This window comes from Phoenix dactylifera, chromosome 13, assembly GCF_009389715.1.
Source record: "Phoenix dactylifera cultivar Barhee BC4 chromosome 13, palm_55x_up_171113_PBpolish2nd_filt_p, whole genome shotgun sequence".
In the NCBI taxonomy this organism is placed as follows: Eukaryota; Viridiplantae; Streptophyta; class Magnoliopsida; order Arecales; family Arecaceae; genus Phoenix; species Phoenix dactylifera.
Genome location: NC_052404.1, coordinates 12,797,239 through 12,810,109, shown reverse-complemented (window position 1 = coordinate 12,810,109; position 12,871 = coordinate 12,797,239). Strand labels below are relative to the sequence as shown.

Here is a 12,871-nt window from a genome sequence, read left to right as displayed (position 1 = left end):
CATATGAGGGTACTTGTTTGATTGCATCAAGAAGAGGTATGTTGATCTTTACTTGTTTAAAAAGCTCAAGAATTTCAGAATTAGGTTCGAGCTTTTGCAACGGCTTTAACCGTTGTGGAAAAGGTGGAGGAAAAGGACATTCAACTTTCTTAGTAGAAGTTGGGACCTCAACTTCTTCTTTGTCCCTTTCATCAACTTTGGGAGCATCAGAATCAGAAGTGACCTGCGGTCTCAATGGGACGGGTTGATCAATGACTTTCCCATTACGCAAAGTCATGATGCTCTTTGCATGCTCTGTATGCGAACTAGAAGGAGCCGTATTATTACTACCGTGCACTTGTGGGTTAGGTTGGGGTTGAGCTGGAAGCTTACCCTTCTCTTGGGTACTTAGGACGGTAGTCAACATTGACAATTGGTTCCTTATGTCTTCAAAATTTCGAGTATTTTGAGCATTGATATTAGCTTGACCTTGTAGAAAAGTTTGTATGGATTGCAAGGTATCCTCGATATTTGGCTTTTGAGAGGGTGGTGATGCAAAAGTAGGATGTGCAGGTGGAGGAGCTGAATGGTGTGACTGTTGAGGATGATCGTTTCTCCACCTAAAGTTTGGATGATTCTTCCAACCAGGGTTATAGGTATTTGAGTATGGATCGTTATAAGGCTTTTGGTAGGAGTTCATAGCATTTGCTTGATCGTGCAAGACTTCTTTGAATGCCGGTATGGTGGGGCAATCTGTAGTGGTATGACCCGACATATCGCAGATGCCACAACACTCGTTTCTAAGCTCTATAGTTTTGACAGGCTCAACCTTCCTAAGCTCAATTTCTTCTACCTTCCTAGTGAGGGCTGCCATTTTAGCATGAAGATCATCCTCAGTTCTGAGGTTGTAAAGGCCTCCCTGTACAGAGCTAGTAGGCTTAGGCAAAGACTTGTTGTTTCTATCCCCGTTATCCCAAAGTTGGGCAGTCTCAGCAAGGGAATCCAAATACTCCCATGCCTCATCAGGGTGTTTTTCTAAAAATCTACCATTGCACATGGTCTCTACAAACTGTTTCAACTGTGGAGATAAACCTTCATAAAAGAAGCTAATGGTTCTCCAAGTTTCGAACCCGTGATGAGGGCATGAGAGAAGAAGGTCTTTAAATCTTTCCCAACATTCATAAAATGTTTCATTATCTTTTTGTTGGAAATTGCTGATATGTCTCTTCAAAAAGTTGGTCCTTTGTGTGGGGAAGAACTTCTTTAAAAATTCTCTCTGCATATCTTGCCAATTTCTTATTGATCTAGGTCGCAAAGAGTTTAGCCATGTTTTGGCCTTATCCTTTAGAGAGAAAGGGAACAATGTCAATTTGAGGACATCCTCGGTGACGTTTGGCACTCTAAATGTAATACTCAATTCTTCAAAATCTTTTAAATGAAGATACGGACTCTCGGATTCTAACCCGTGAAACTTGGGCAGTAATTGAATTACCCCGGGTTTGATGTCAAAATGTCCTACATTATCAGGAAAAATTATGCATGATGGTTGACTAGTCCTAGCCGGTTGTAGGTATTGTCTTAGAGTCATAACATGGGGTTCTCGTTCTCGATTGTGGTGACTCCCCGCATCTTCATTTAGATCAGCCATCTCACAAGGTGTGAGATATTGTGAAGGAATTTCAGAGGTATGTCCTAAGGGATGATCTAAAGTTGTACGACTTAATCGACCGGTGTCGTCCCTATTCCACTTTAACATGCAAAATATTTCCCTCTCTTTTTTTTTCTTTCTTTTTTTTTAAAAAAAAAATAAATAAATATAAGTACCAACTAAAGATACCCTAAAACGACATCCTAAAACAAAAATCCTATTCACAATCAAACATGCAACAAAACATTACACCTCAATTTCTAATGTTTTTCTTAAATTTCTGGACAGCTCCTAACTGGTTTGAAGAGGGCACCTAAGCCTCCAATCCGGTCTAATGAACCGAGTTGACCAGGTAAGCTCCCAGGTAAGTGGAGGGGTCACGATGCGTTCGCAAAGGTCCCACTTAAAACCCACTTGCTTCGAACAGATGAACTGTCTCCCTTATAGGGACAAAGCTTGCCTAGACATCAACTAAGCCACAGAGCGAAATTGGTGCAACTTTCGGTGGTCTTCGTCCTATTGAGCTCGAATGTCCTTAGGGGCCAACGTCTAGTTGATTTTAGTTAAGCTTGGGACATTTATGCACTGGGGTGATTTTTGGGCTAAGGACGAGTGATGAAATCCCGACCTTATCTTTTTAAATGGGTTCAGCCCTTAGAATATTTTATGCTGATGCCTTATACTATATGCAACAATCAAGATATTTTTTTTTAATATTTTATGACATGACATTAAATTTCATTGAATAGGTGATCAAGCAAATTATTTATTTATTTTTTTTTAAAATTTTATGAGTTGAAGTCTGAAATTTGAATTCTGAAATTTGAAATTTGAAATTTAAAATTTTAGGTTTTTTTTTTTTTCTTTTTTTTTAGTTTTGAATAATCACCCTTGATCTTTTCTTAAAGTTTTTTTTTTAATCAATTTTCAATTAGCAACAAGGGTTGATGAGATATAATAACAATAAAATTCTGATTCTAAAAAAAATTAAATGCAGAAAATTCAAAGTAAAAAGCAGCAAGGTTTTATATTAATCTAATGGTCTTAAAAGTCTCAGAATGTCAATCAGACCGTTCCGATTATTGAACAATGTGTCTTACACTAGCTGACCAAATTTGAGTCAAATCAGACGGCTAATTTCTATGATATCAGAGTTTGATGCAAACTGTGCAGGGAATTAAAAATAGTAGTAAAGATGCAATTTTTTTTTTTTCAAAAGAAAAATACTAACTACTAAGGTAAAAATTAAATCTAAAATTATACTAATAACTCAGCCGTTCTCCGGCAACGGCGCCAAAAACTTGGTGCAAAAATAAAATTGCTCTCCCAAGTGCAGGAGAATCGCACAAGTAATATAACTCGGGAGTCCGAGGTCGATTCCTCAGGGAACGAAATATGAATTATTAGCGTAATTTCAGATGTAATTTTTAGTTAATCTTTAGAAATTAAAAGCAGAGAATAATATGTGATTAAACAATGTTCAAGAATATAGAGATGGCTAGGGATCCGGAATCCTCCTTAACAATATTACTTTCAATAAATAAACTCGGCGATTCTTGATTAAGGATTAATATGATAAAATAGTTCTAATCATGGAGTATACAATCTTAGAACATGAATTCAACATCCAAGTATTTATCGTGCCGATTACGTCTACGATAAATCAAGCATCAAAACAATCCATGCATCAATATATATATAAACCATACAAGATCTATCTTATAGATGAGTAAGCAAGAATCAAAATCATACCAATGGATATTAAACAATTAGAATACAAGTTTAGAGTATACTTGATGAAAGCAACATGCCAAGGGTTCATCCATCACCCTTTGCCAAAGGAATTAGGCTCTCATTACAAACATCACCTCTTCCCTATTTTTTTCTTTTTTTTCTTTTCGGAAACAGGGCATACCCTGTTTCCTTCTTCTCTTTTCTTTCCCCTGCCGCCGCCCAACTCCTCCCTTCAATCGCAGAGGCTCCTCTGTTTTCCCGATGAGAACCCGCCTCCCTCTCAGCCGACTACCTTTTATAATCAACTCTCTCCCTCCATGGATCTTCGGAATGCGCTGGAATCAATGCTTTAGAGGCAAACGGCTGGGTCTTGGGCGCGTGAGGCTGAGGCGTTGGAGGAGCTGATCTCGGCCGGATCCGGCGCTGAGAACGGACGCGATGGAGGAGGCGGAATGGCTGGGATGCTCGGGACTTGATACGGGAGCTGGGATCACGGGCTCGGGGCTGATCGCGGACTGCTAGGAGGTCGCAGAGATGCGGGTTGAGGCTTATGAACGGCTGGGAGGCGCTGATCGCTGTGGAGGAGCGCGATCTGGAGGACGCCCGGAAGGGAGCTGATCACGGACGGCTGGGAGGTTTCACGGGCTTGGGAGGATGCTTGGGAGGTGATCGCGGACATGCTCAGGTTGTGAGGCTGAGAAGGAGGAGAACGCGGACGAGACGGATGCCGGAGGTGATCGCGGACGTGGACGTCGTGCGGATGCTGGGAATCCGGAAGCTTGGATGCGGGCGTTGATCGTTGGTGAGGTGGAATCTGGGAGAATCGCCAAAGACGCTGGCTCACGGATGCAGGGGATGAAACTCGGACTCGCGGAGGGTTGAATTGCGAAGCTGGGATGAGCGAACGAACGGGATGTCTGGATGGCTGAAATATGGCATGCTCTCCACCGTGCCAAGCATCTGCTGATCATTCTCTAGGCCATAGGTTGATGATGTGTAGTTCTAGGATGATCTTTCCTTAGATGTTTCATTGCTCGTTCCCTCTGGATGGTCGCCAAGTGTTGCTCCAGTGTGATTAGGCTTGACTGCTATTTGTGGTTGTGGGCTTGATAAATGATAGGTTCGACCACGCCATAGTGAGATTGGGTGCGTACGTCTTGGGGCCATGCATCTTTCTGAACCCAATTGTACCAAATGTATATTTTATCTCTAGTTTATGATAACCTGCACCCCTCAAAAAAATATAATATTAATGCAATACTTTTATCATTATTTATTAGCAGTAATACTAATTTAAGTGATGTGTAAATCGCACTTTTGTGCTCTCATCAGTAGTGGCCCCAACCTCGCCGCCTTCGGTGCTCTCGGGCGCGACTTCGGAAATAGCCGCAACACCCTCGGGAGCGGTTCCCCGAGCAGCTTCTTCTGGGGCAGACTCCAGAGCTGCCTCTTCGGCCGTTTCACCCGACCTCGCCCCGAGGCCTTCGACTCCAGCTCCGAGCTGAAGTAGATTGAGATTGAAATCGGGGCAAAGCAGGCGCAGTTGATTGCGGAAGTCGTTGAACCCGTGAATAAGGCCGTTCATGGCCTCCTCCTCGAGCAGCTCTTGAAACTCTTTCGATTCTCGGAAGAGCCGGACGGCATCCTGAGCCCATTCTTGGGCCTTCTTTTTCCGAGCTTCGAGCTGCTCCCGCTCTGCTTCCTTTACTCTCTGCTCGCGGATGGCGAGCAGAGATTGCGCCTCGGCCAAGCGAGCCTCGGCGGCCCGCAACTCTGATCTAGCCAGAGTATGAGCGGCCTTCTCTTCCTCGAGCGCCATGGTCAGAAGCTGGACTTCGTCCTCGGTGGCCCCCACTCTAAGCAAAAGCTCCTTCTTGTGGAGCTCGAGCTCCGCCAGCTTTCTCTCGGCCTCTTCTAGTGCCCGTGAACTCCGACGAGCTCGTTCTTTGTAATCCGCCCCGAGTGAGATCAGTGTCTCGATCTTGTGGAGGTGCTGTAACCAAGACAGAAATTAGGCCGAGGATAAAATTACGGTATAAAACCTAAAAGTGTAAGGAATAAATAACGGCAAATAATGAAGACCTACCCGAATAACAGAGAGGCGAGTTGACTCCAAAAATTATTCAGGCTCATGGCCTGAATTTTTGACCTGTCGGCTGGAAGGAGCGCGACGCGGAAGATCTGCCACGCCGTCTCAACATTCTCGAGGGCTGAGTCACCCTCGAACCCCGCCCATTCCGGAGCGTAGGGCCGCCTTTCTTCTTGGCCCTTATCCTCCAGTGGGTCGGAAAGGCTGGGCCTTGTCGCCTTCGGCGAGGGCGGCCTCACAGCCCCTCGGCTGCTGCCCGGCCCGGATGCCGGGCGCTCGGGTCGGACAGGCGACCGAGGGGGGACCTGTAAGATCGGCATCGGGCATGCAAGCGCCATTGTGGCTCCAGCCGAGCTCTTGGGCTCGGAGCTCAAGCCTCCCCTCCGAGCAGCTTCGAAGGATCCGATCCGGAGAGCGCTCTTCTCGACGGCTCCGTCAGCCGAGACCTTTGCCTTCTTCTTCGGCTCGAGCTGTTCTCCTCCGAGCTCGGCAGCCCTCTTTCGGAACCGAGCGTACAAAGTTTCGCTCTTGGTCACCATCTTCGCAATATCTGCAAGGACGAGCAAGATAAATTCGCAAAATATTACAAAGAAAAAGAAAAAGAAAACCTTTCTATTACTACCCTTACCCTGAGGACGCGCCGAGCTCAGACCGACATTGACTAAAGCGTCCTCGCTCACGAGGCCGCTCAGAAGAATACCATCCCCGAGGCTGCGAACAGCGTTAAGGATCCCCTGCTCGCATGAAGAAAGCCTGGGGAGTTTGTTGGCGGTTCTGAGCTGGCTCTGCCTCCACCTAGGGTCGAACCCCCACGTCCGCTCGGAACCCAAAAAGAAAAACTTTTTCTTCCAATCATGAATGGACGACGGAGCGCCCTGGAAGAGCGGCCGACCCACCCGAAGGGCAATATAGAGCCACTCCCCATCTCCCGGATTGGACTTCAACATGAAGAGCCGCCGGAAGACGTTCACGGAAGTCGGGATCCCGTATGCCATGCACAGGGACAAGAACCCGATAATCGTCCTCCGTGCGTTCGGAGCAAGTTGCGCCGGGACGAGTTGGTACTACCCGAGCAACTCGTTCACGAACCTATGGAGGGGAAACCGTAGGCCGGCCCAGAGTGCCTCTAAGTACACTCCGATCCGACCTACCGGGGGGTTCGTTACCCGATCCCCCAACCCAGCGGGTTCCAAACGAAACCCTCGCCGAGGAAAAAACCACTCCTCAACCATCTCAACCTCTAACTCACTCATCATGGACCCGATTTCAGTCGGACCAAGACCCATTAGGAAAAAGAAAGAAGAAGGGAGAAAAGAAGGGTTCCGAGCAATAAAAAGAGGGACACCTGTGGGAGTTCACCGGAGGCAATGGAAGATCTGCCGCTTCGGACTGGAAAGAAGATGAGAAGAAGATGGGAAGGAGAGGAAGACAATGGGAGAGAAATCAAAGACGACCAAGGAGGGGTTTATATATAGACCCCTCCAACGACTCAGATCCGCTCAGCAGAGCGCTCTTCCCTATCCAGATCACGACACATGTCAACCCAGGGAATTAAGGCGCAGCATTCAATTAGGACCGACGCTTCGGAAAAGGAGACGCCCCGTCGGATCGTGTAGCCCCATCATGAGCTCACGGCGCAAGAACGCTCGGAAAAATGGGAGGTACTAATGATGAGACACTTCTGGAAAGAAGGGACGCCATCCACCTACTCCCATTAAAGTGTCTCGAAGCACGCGATAATTCAAAATTCCCCCCTAATCCACTTTAACTACTTTCCGCGCTCGAGCCTGCGAGCAGCTCGAGCTCGAAAGTCGGGGGTAGTGTTGGGGGGAAAAAGCATCCCCTCCGAGTAGGAGGCAACCAAGCATCCCTCCGAGCAGAAGGCAACCCGAGCGCTCCCTCCGAGTAGGAGGCGACCGGGCACCCCTCCGAGCAAGGGGCGGCCGAATGGATCCTGACTTAAGGGCTTGAAAGTGCCCAAGCGGCTCCTCCGACTAGGAAGCATCCGAGCGGTAGACCGCCATTATCGCGTTCTCCCACGAATCGTGCCCTGTCCTTGCCAACAATCGATACATATGGCCTCCCCAGACATTCAGCTTACGCAACAATTAAAGCGTATGGCCTCTCCAAACGCCTAGTTCACTCAACAATCAATGCATGTGACCTCTGCAGGCATGTGGCTCATTCAATAATTAAGGCGCATGGCTCCTGTTGTCTACGAATGTTTAGCTCCACACGGCAAACTTGTTTGGCCATAAACGACAGCATGGTTCCGTAGTAATTCAAAGGCTTCGGCCTGATCTCCTATGAAGACAGCATTGATTTACACGATCGAGCATTAACTTCCACTATACGTCCAACCATATGGCAGTGCCTTCGCCCTGTCACATCACAGGTAAATCCGTTCCCCCCTATAAATAGGGAATTCCTGAGGGGGAGGGGGGATTTTTCCCGACTCTCTAACTCGAGCTCCGCTCTTGCATATTCTTGGGCCATCTCTCTGACTTAAGCATCGGAGGGCCGGCGCCGGAAAAATCCGGCCACCGGCTTCTTGCAGGTCTTCCGGAGGACGCCGCACATCGTCGAATCGCCGTCATTCGCCAAGCCTTCCTGGAGCTCCTCCTTCCTGGCCCAGTGGTCGCCTCCGGGTCCAAATTCCAGCAACACCCACAAATAGTGTCAATTTGTTGCCATCAAAATTTGATCTGGTAGGTGGAAGGTTGCAGATGAATCCGCATGTGGAGATGGAGATCCGATCTGTGCTGGGCCTGGACGATCTGTATGTAGGGAATGAAGAAGAGCTTGAAGGTCACCGGGGCTAGTCCGTTGAGGGCCTCTAGGAACAGCAAAAGGAGGAAGAGATCCGGAAAATAGAGAGAATAGAGAGTATGCATATATTTTTCATGGTACGTACGTGGTACCTTGGACCTTCTTTTCTGCCAAAGTTGAGTTCTAAAATTCTGAGTCAGTAGCGATCTATTTTGGAGCTTTTTCTTATCTAGATTCATTCAGACATCTGAGTCCATTTGAAATTGGTTTTTCCTATGCCACGTATCATCAGCGAAGAATGAGTATGGAACAAGAAAACAGCAAACAATGAAAAATAATAAAGAATACCTAGAAATTCATACACATGGAAGGAAAAATAGAAATTGAAAGAAAAGGAAAATTGAAAGAGGGGAACGGAAAAAGTGAAAAAGAAAAAGGGACGGACGACAGGGCGTGATCGCTTTTGCTTTTTGTTTTTTCTTTTTTTCTTTCTCTAATTTTCATTTATTCTTTTCCGTTTTTTTTAATCCCCTTTTCCCCACTTTACAGTCTTTTGAAAAATCCTTTACCCAATGCCGTCTCCCTCGCTGGGTCTCAAAGACCCTCCTCCTCCTCCTCCTCCTCCTCCTCTCCCCCTTCCCATTCCCAAAATCCATTGAGAAGGAATATCTCGCCCTACACTCTCTATCTCTCACTCCAGGCCCAACTGGCCGACAGTGTTAACGTGCCAGGAAGTATAACCGTACAACGACCATCAGTAGTTTTTAAAGAAGACCGCCGCGGCATCAAATACTAGGTACTAACCAGAAGCAGAAGCATGAGTCTCCAGGTCCAGCGCCTCCCTTCTTCCTCCTGCCACCTCCACCCCGACGAGCTCGTCACCGGCTTCTGCGCTTCCTGCCTCCGCGAGCGCCTCGCCCACCTCGACTCTGCCTCCTCCGGCCGCAAGTCCGCTTCGTCCTCCGCCTTCAAATCCCTCTTCTTCAAGGCCGTTGGAGGAGGGCAACCCGCTTCATCAAACTCCACCTCCTCTTCGTTTTCGCGCCCGGAGCTCCGCCGCTGCAAGTCCTTTTCCTGCGGTCGCGGCGACGGCTTCTCCGGGCCCCGTGCCTCCGCTTCATTCGAGCTCCACCGCAAGTCCTGCGACGTCCGCGTCCGCAACACCCTCTGGTCCCTCTTCCACCAGGACAACAGCGAGAGGGACAAGAACCGGGCGCGAGACCCTTTCCTCCCCTCGGCCTCCTCCTCCTCCTCCGCCTCCGCCGCGGCGGGCGGGGAGGTCGAGGGCGAGTGCCCGAACCTACGATTCCCTCCCCCGTCTTCCTCCGTCGCGGCTCCCGTGCTCGAAACCTGGGAAGCGGAGGAGGAGGAGGAGGGGAGAGACAACGGGGACGAAATCAGGGTCGTGGGCCCCGTCCTCGTGGTCGGAACGTCGGGGGAGATCGAGGGAGGAGAGCGGGAGGAGGCGGAGCTGAAACCGATGAAGGACCACAGAGGTTTCGACTCCGCTGGCCAAGCCAAGAAGCCCCCTCCTAAAGACCTCAAGGACATCGCCGGCAGCTTCTGGCTCGCCGCCTCCGTCTTCAGCAAGAAGCTCCAGAAGTGGCGGCGGAAGCAGAAGCTCAAGAAGCAGCAGGGCGGCAGCAAGGCGGCCGCGTCCACCATGCCGCCGTCGGAAAAGCCCCCCAGGTCGTCCCGGCGATTCCGCGACACGCATTCGGAGATCGCCATCGATGCGTTCGGCCGGCGGTCCTGCGACAGCGACCCGCGGTTCTCCCTCGACGCCGGCCGGTTCTCCTTCGACGACCCCCGGTTCTCGTGGGACGAGCCCAGGGCCTCCTGGGACGGCTTCCTCAGCGGAGGCCGATCCCTGTTCCCTCGCCTCCCTCCCATGCTCTCCGTCGTCGAGGACGCCCCCGCCCCGGCCGTACAGCGGTCGGACGGCCAGATCCCCGTCGAGGAGGACGCCATGACCCCGGGCGGCTCCACCCAGACACGGGACTACTCCTTGGACTTATCTAGCTGGCGGCGGCGGAGCTTCGAGCGGTCAAACTCTGTCCGGAAGGCGACCATCGAGACTGACGAGCGACAGCCGGCCTCCAATGCCAAGGCGTCTCCTGCCAGTGGCACCGAGTTCTTCCCCTTCCACCCGGGAAGCTTGCTCGACAGGGATCTAAGAGATTTCAGCTCAAATTCTTTGAGGGACGATCGCTCCGAGAGCTTTGTATCGGCTTTCAGAGACTCCTGCAAGGGGAGTTGTACAAAGAAGTCCGGGAGGTGGAGCAAGGCATGGAACATCTGGGGGCTTATACACCGCCGAGGCAGCAGCAGAGGAGGAGACGATGTGGTTAGGAGATCCTACTCGGAGTCGTGGCCCGAGCTGCGGGCTCGGGGCTGCAGTGGGAAGATTTCGCGGTGCAACAGCAGTGTGAGTTCGAGGAGCTCATTCAACGGCGATGGTGGTGGCGGTTTTGGGAGCATGACGAGGAACAGCGTGGTGGAGACCGACGGACATGGGAAGAGGAGGAGGGAGGAGATCGTGTTGGAGAGGAACCGGAGTGCGAGGTACTCTCCCAGCCATTTTGAGAAGGGCTTGCTAAGGTTCCACTTGACACCAATGCGGAATAGCCGGAGGAATGGGGGGTCGTCGGGGAAGGGAAAGCACGTCGGTTCTCATTACCTGACAAGGAGCGTGCTAGGATCGCACCGAGCCGGTTCATGTTCTTCCTGGGAGTAGGCGCGTATATTTCTGTATTGCTCTCCTTGCTGGGTGAAAAAGCAAGCATTATATTTGCTGCATTGGCTTATAACATGTTTGATTGTTTATCCCCTGTTATCCTGCTCGCTTGGATAATAACATCTCTGTTTGTCCTGTCTTAGCTCGCGGTGCTAAAAAAAAGAATATGAGGACGGAAATACAATCTTCACGTTGTTGATTAGTTGTTTTTTAGGTATACAATCTTGAACCTTTTGTAGAGTTCCTAGCTGCCATCATCAAGTTATGCTAGCTTTTAAACCGTATATGAAATGCTATCCCGTCAATACAGGTCGCACTTTGTGACACGACTCAGCCCTGATTACTATTTTTGACTAGTTTGTAGGGACTCTACCATTGTTATTCCATGCTAGGGGAGCCCTCGAGCACAATCCAAACTGCATTCACAAATTCATGTATTTGGCTCTCCGCATCAAGCTACACTGTTCGGACATAATTCTTTCTTTCCTCCTTTTTGAACAAATGGGCTTAACTGTTTATCTATGCTTTTTTTCAGGGATGATATATTCTTGATCGGTACAACAGTTCAACTAAATTTAAACATCATGCCTTAGAGATCATGACATACCATTGCGACAACTGTAAAAGTTCTCATATCCCCACAAACGTTACCGTTGTTGGCCCCACTATAGTTCAGTTCAATCAACGTGGTCCACCCAGCGATCTTTCTGCTATGCGCCACGGGCTGCGTGCCCTGCTCCTTATCTTTGGATGCTCTTTAAGTAATGTCCGCAGCCGGATATTCGACAATGTAATTTCGAATGGTGCAACTTTTTGAGAACTTGGAAAAGAAGTACTCGAGAGACCAAATGACAGCATCGTGCAGATTTCAGAGGCCTACCAGTCACAGTTTGCCGGCGGAAGACCAAGCAAAACCACTTCCAAAAGTTTTAACTGACTTACGAGGGGCAGGGCATGAATTTGTTAGACCATAAGAGGAGCTAATCATGAAATCGAGAAAACTTCCCAAGTCTTGTTAATCGGAATGCCATGCTATATATAGTTGATTTCGATGGCATATGGAATGATATGCCATTGAAATGATACGGCATACGGAACTAATGCTATCGATATTTTTAGGGTTAAACAGCTTGGTTGATTTAGCCGCCGCTAAGAGTTTCCAGTTCAGCAGCGAGACTGACTTTTGATTTCACTTGGAAGATACAATGCTGTAGTACCTGTATAGATAGATGTATGCCATTATAGTTTGGCATTTCAATTTCTCTTTTGTGCAGATAATCTGGTCGACGGGGGAATCTCTGGGCATGATCTGCAGAGAGTACTATGATTTTTTTTTTTCTTTCTTTTGCTGTTCATTCACATGTCCAAACTGCAAAATTATGCATCAGGTAAGTGGCACATCTAGCTTGACACTGAGGAGATAATGTACAGCTTGCATGTGGGTGGGCTTAATGTCTAAAGGTCGGACAAGAAGCTGGAGTTGGGGAGACGCGAAACAGGAAGTAGGGAGATATGGGCCGGAATTGCACTTCAAAACCAGATCTTGATCAAGTTCCTTGATCGTACGATTAATCTTCGGTAAAAGCCGGGTGGCTCCTTTTGCCTCCCCTTTACATCAAAATTCTTGATCGTAAGAAAAATCTGTGGCTCGTCTTCTGTATAGATCCTGCATTCCCTCAAATGATTTTCTTCTCCTACGAGCCACCACCCTCTTACTCCCTCAAGATCAGCTTCAATGGCAGCGTGCATGACACGCGAGTCTATGGTAGACCTAGTATTTATACGACCCCTTTGAATTACAATGGGGTACCTGTGCTTTTCAAATGATGTCAAGGAACCAACAAAGGCCCAAGCACACTTGGCCAAGAGTGTTCTAGTGAAAGTGGATCGACAATTAGTTTAGTGATAAATAATT

The 12,871-nt window shown here is 48.6% G+C and overlaps 1 protein-coding gene and 1 non-coding gene across 2 annotated transcripts; both read left to right on the top strand.

Annotated features, from left to right (window-relative positions):
* The first annotated feature begins 1,106 nt into the window (after nucleotides 1-1,106).
* Nucleotides 1,107-1,215, top strand: LOC120112968. Its single transcript, XR_005514618.1, has one exon. It is a non-coding gene; the product is annotated as a small nucleolar RNA R71 (small nucleolar RNA).
* A 6,977-nt stretch (nucleotides 1,216-8,192) lies between these two features.
* On the top strand, nucleotides 8,193-11,158 carry LOC103697237 (protein OCTOPUS-like). Its single transcript, XM_008779057.4, has one exon. The coding sequence runs from the start codon at nucleotides 9,037-9,039 to the stop codon at nucleotides 10,954-10,956; it is 1,920 nt and encodes a 639-aa protein (XP_008777279.2). The 5' UTR covers nucleotides 8,193-9,036; the 3' UTR covers nucleotides 10,957-11,158.
* The last annotated feature ends 1,713 nt before the right edge of the window (nucleotides 11,159-12,871 follow it).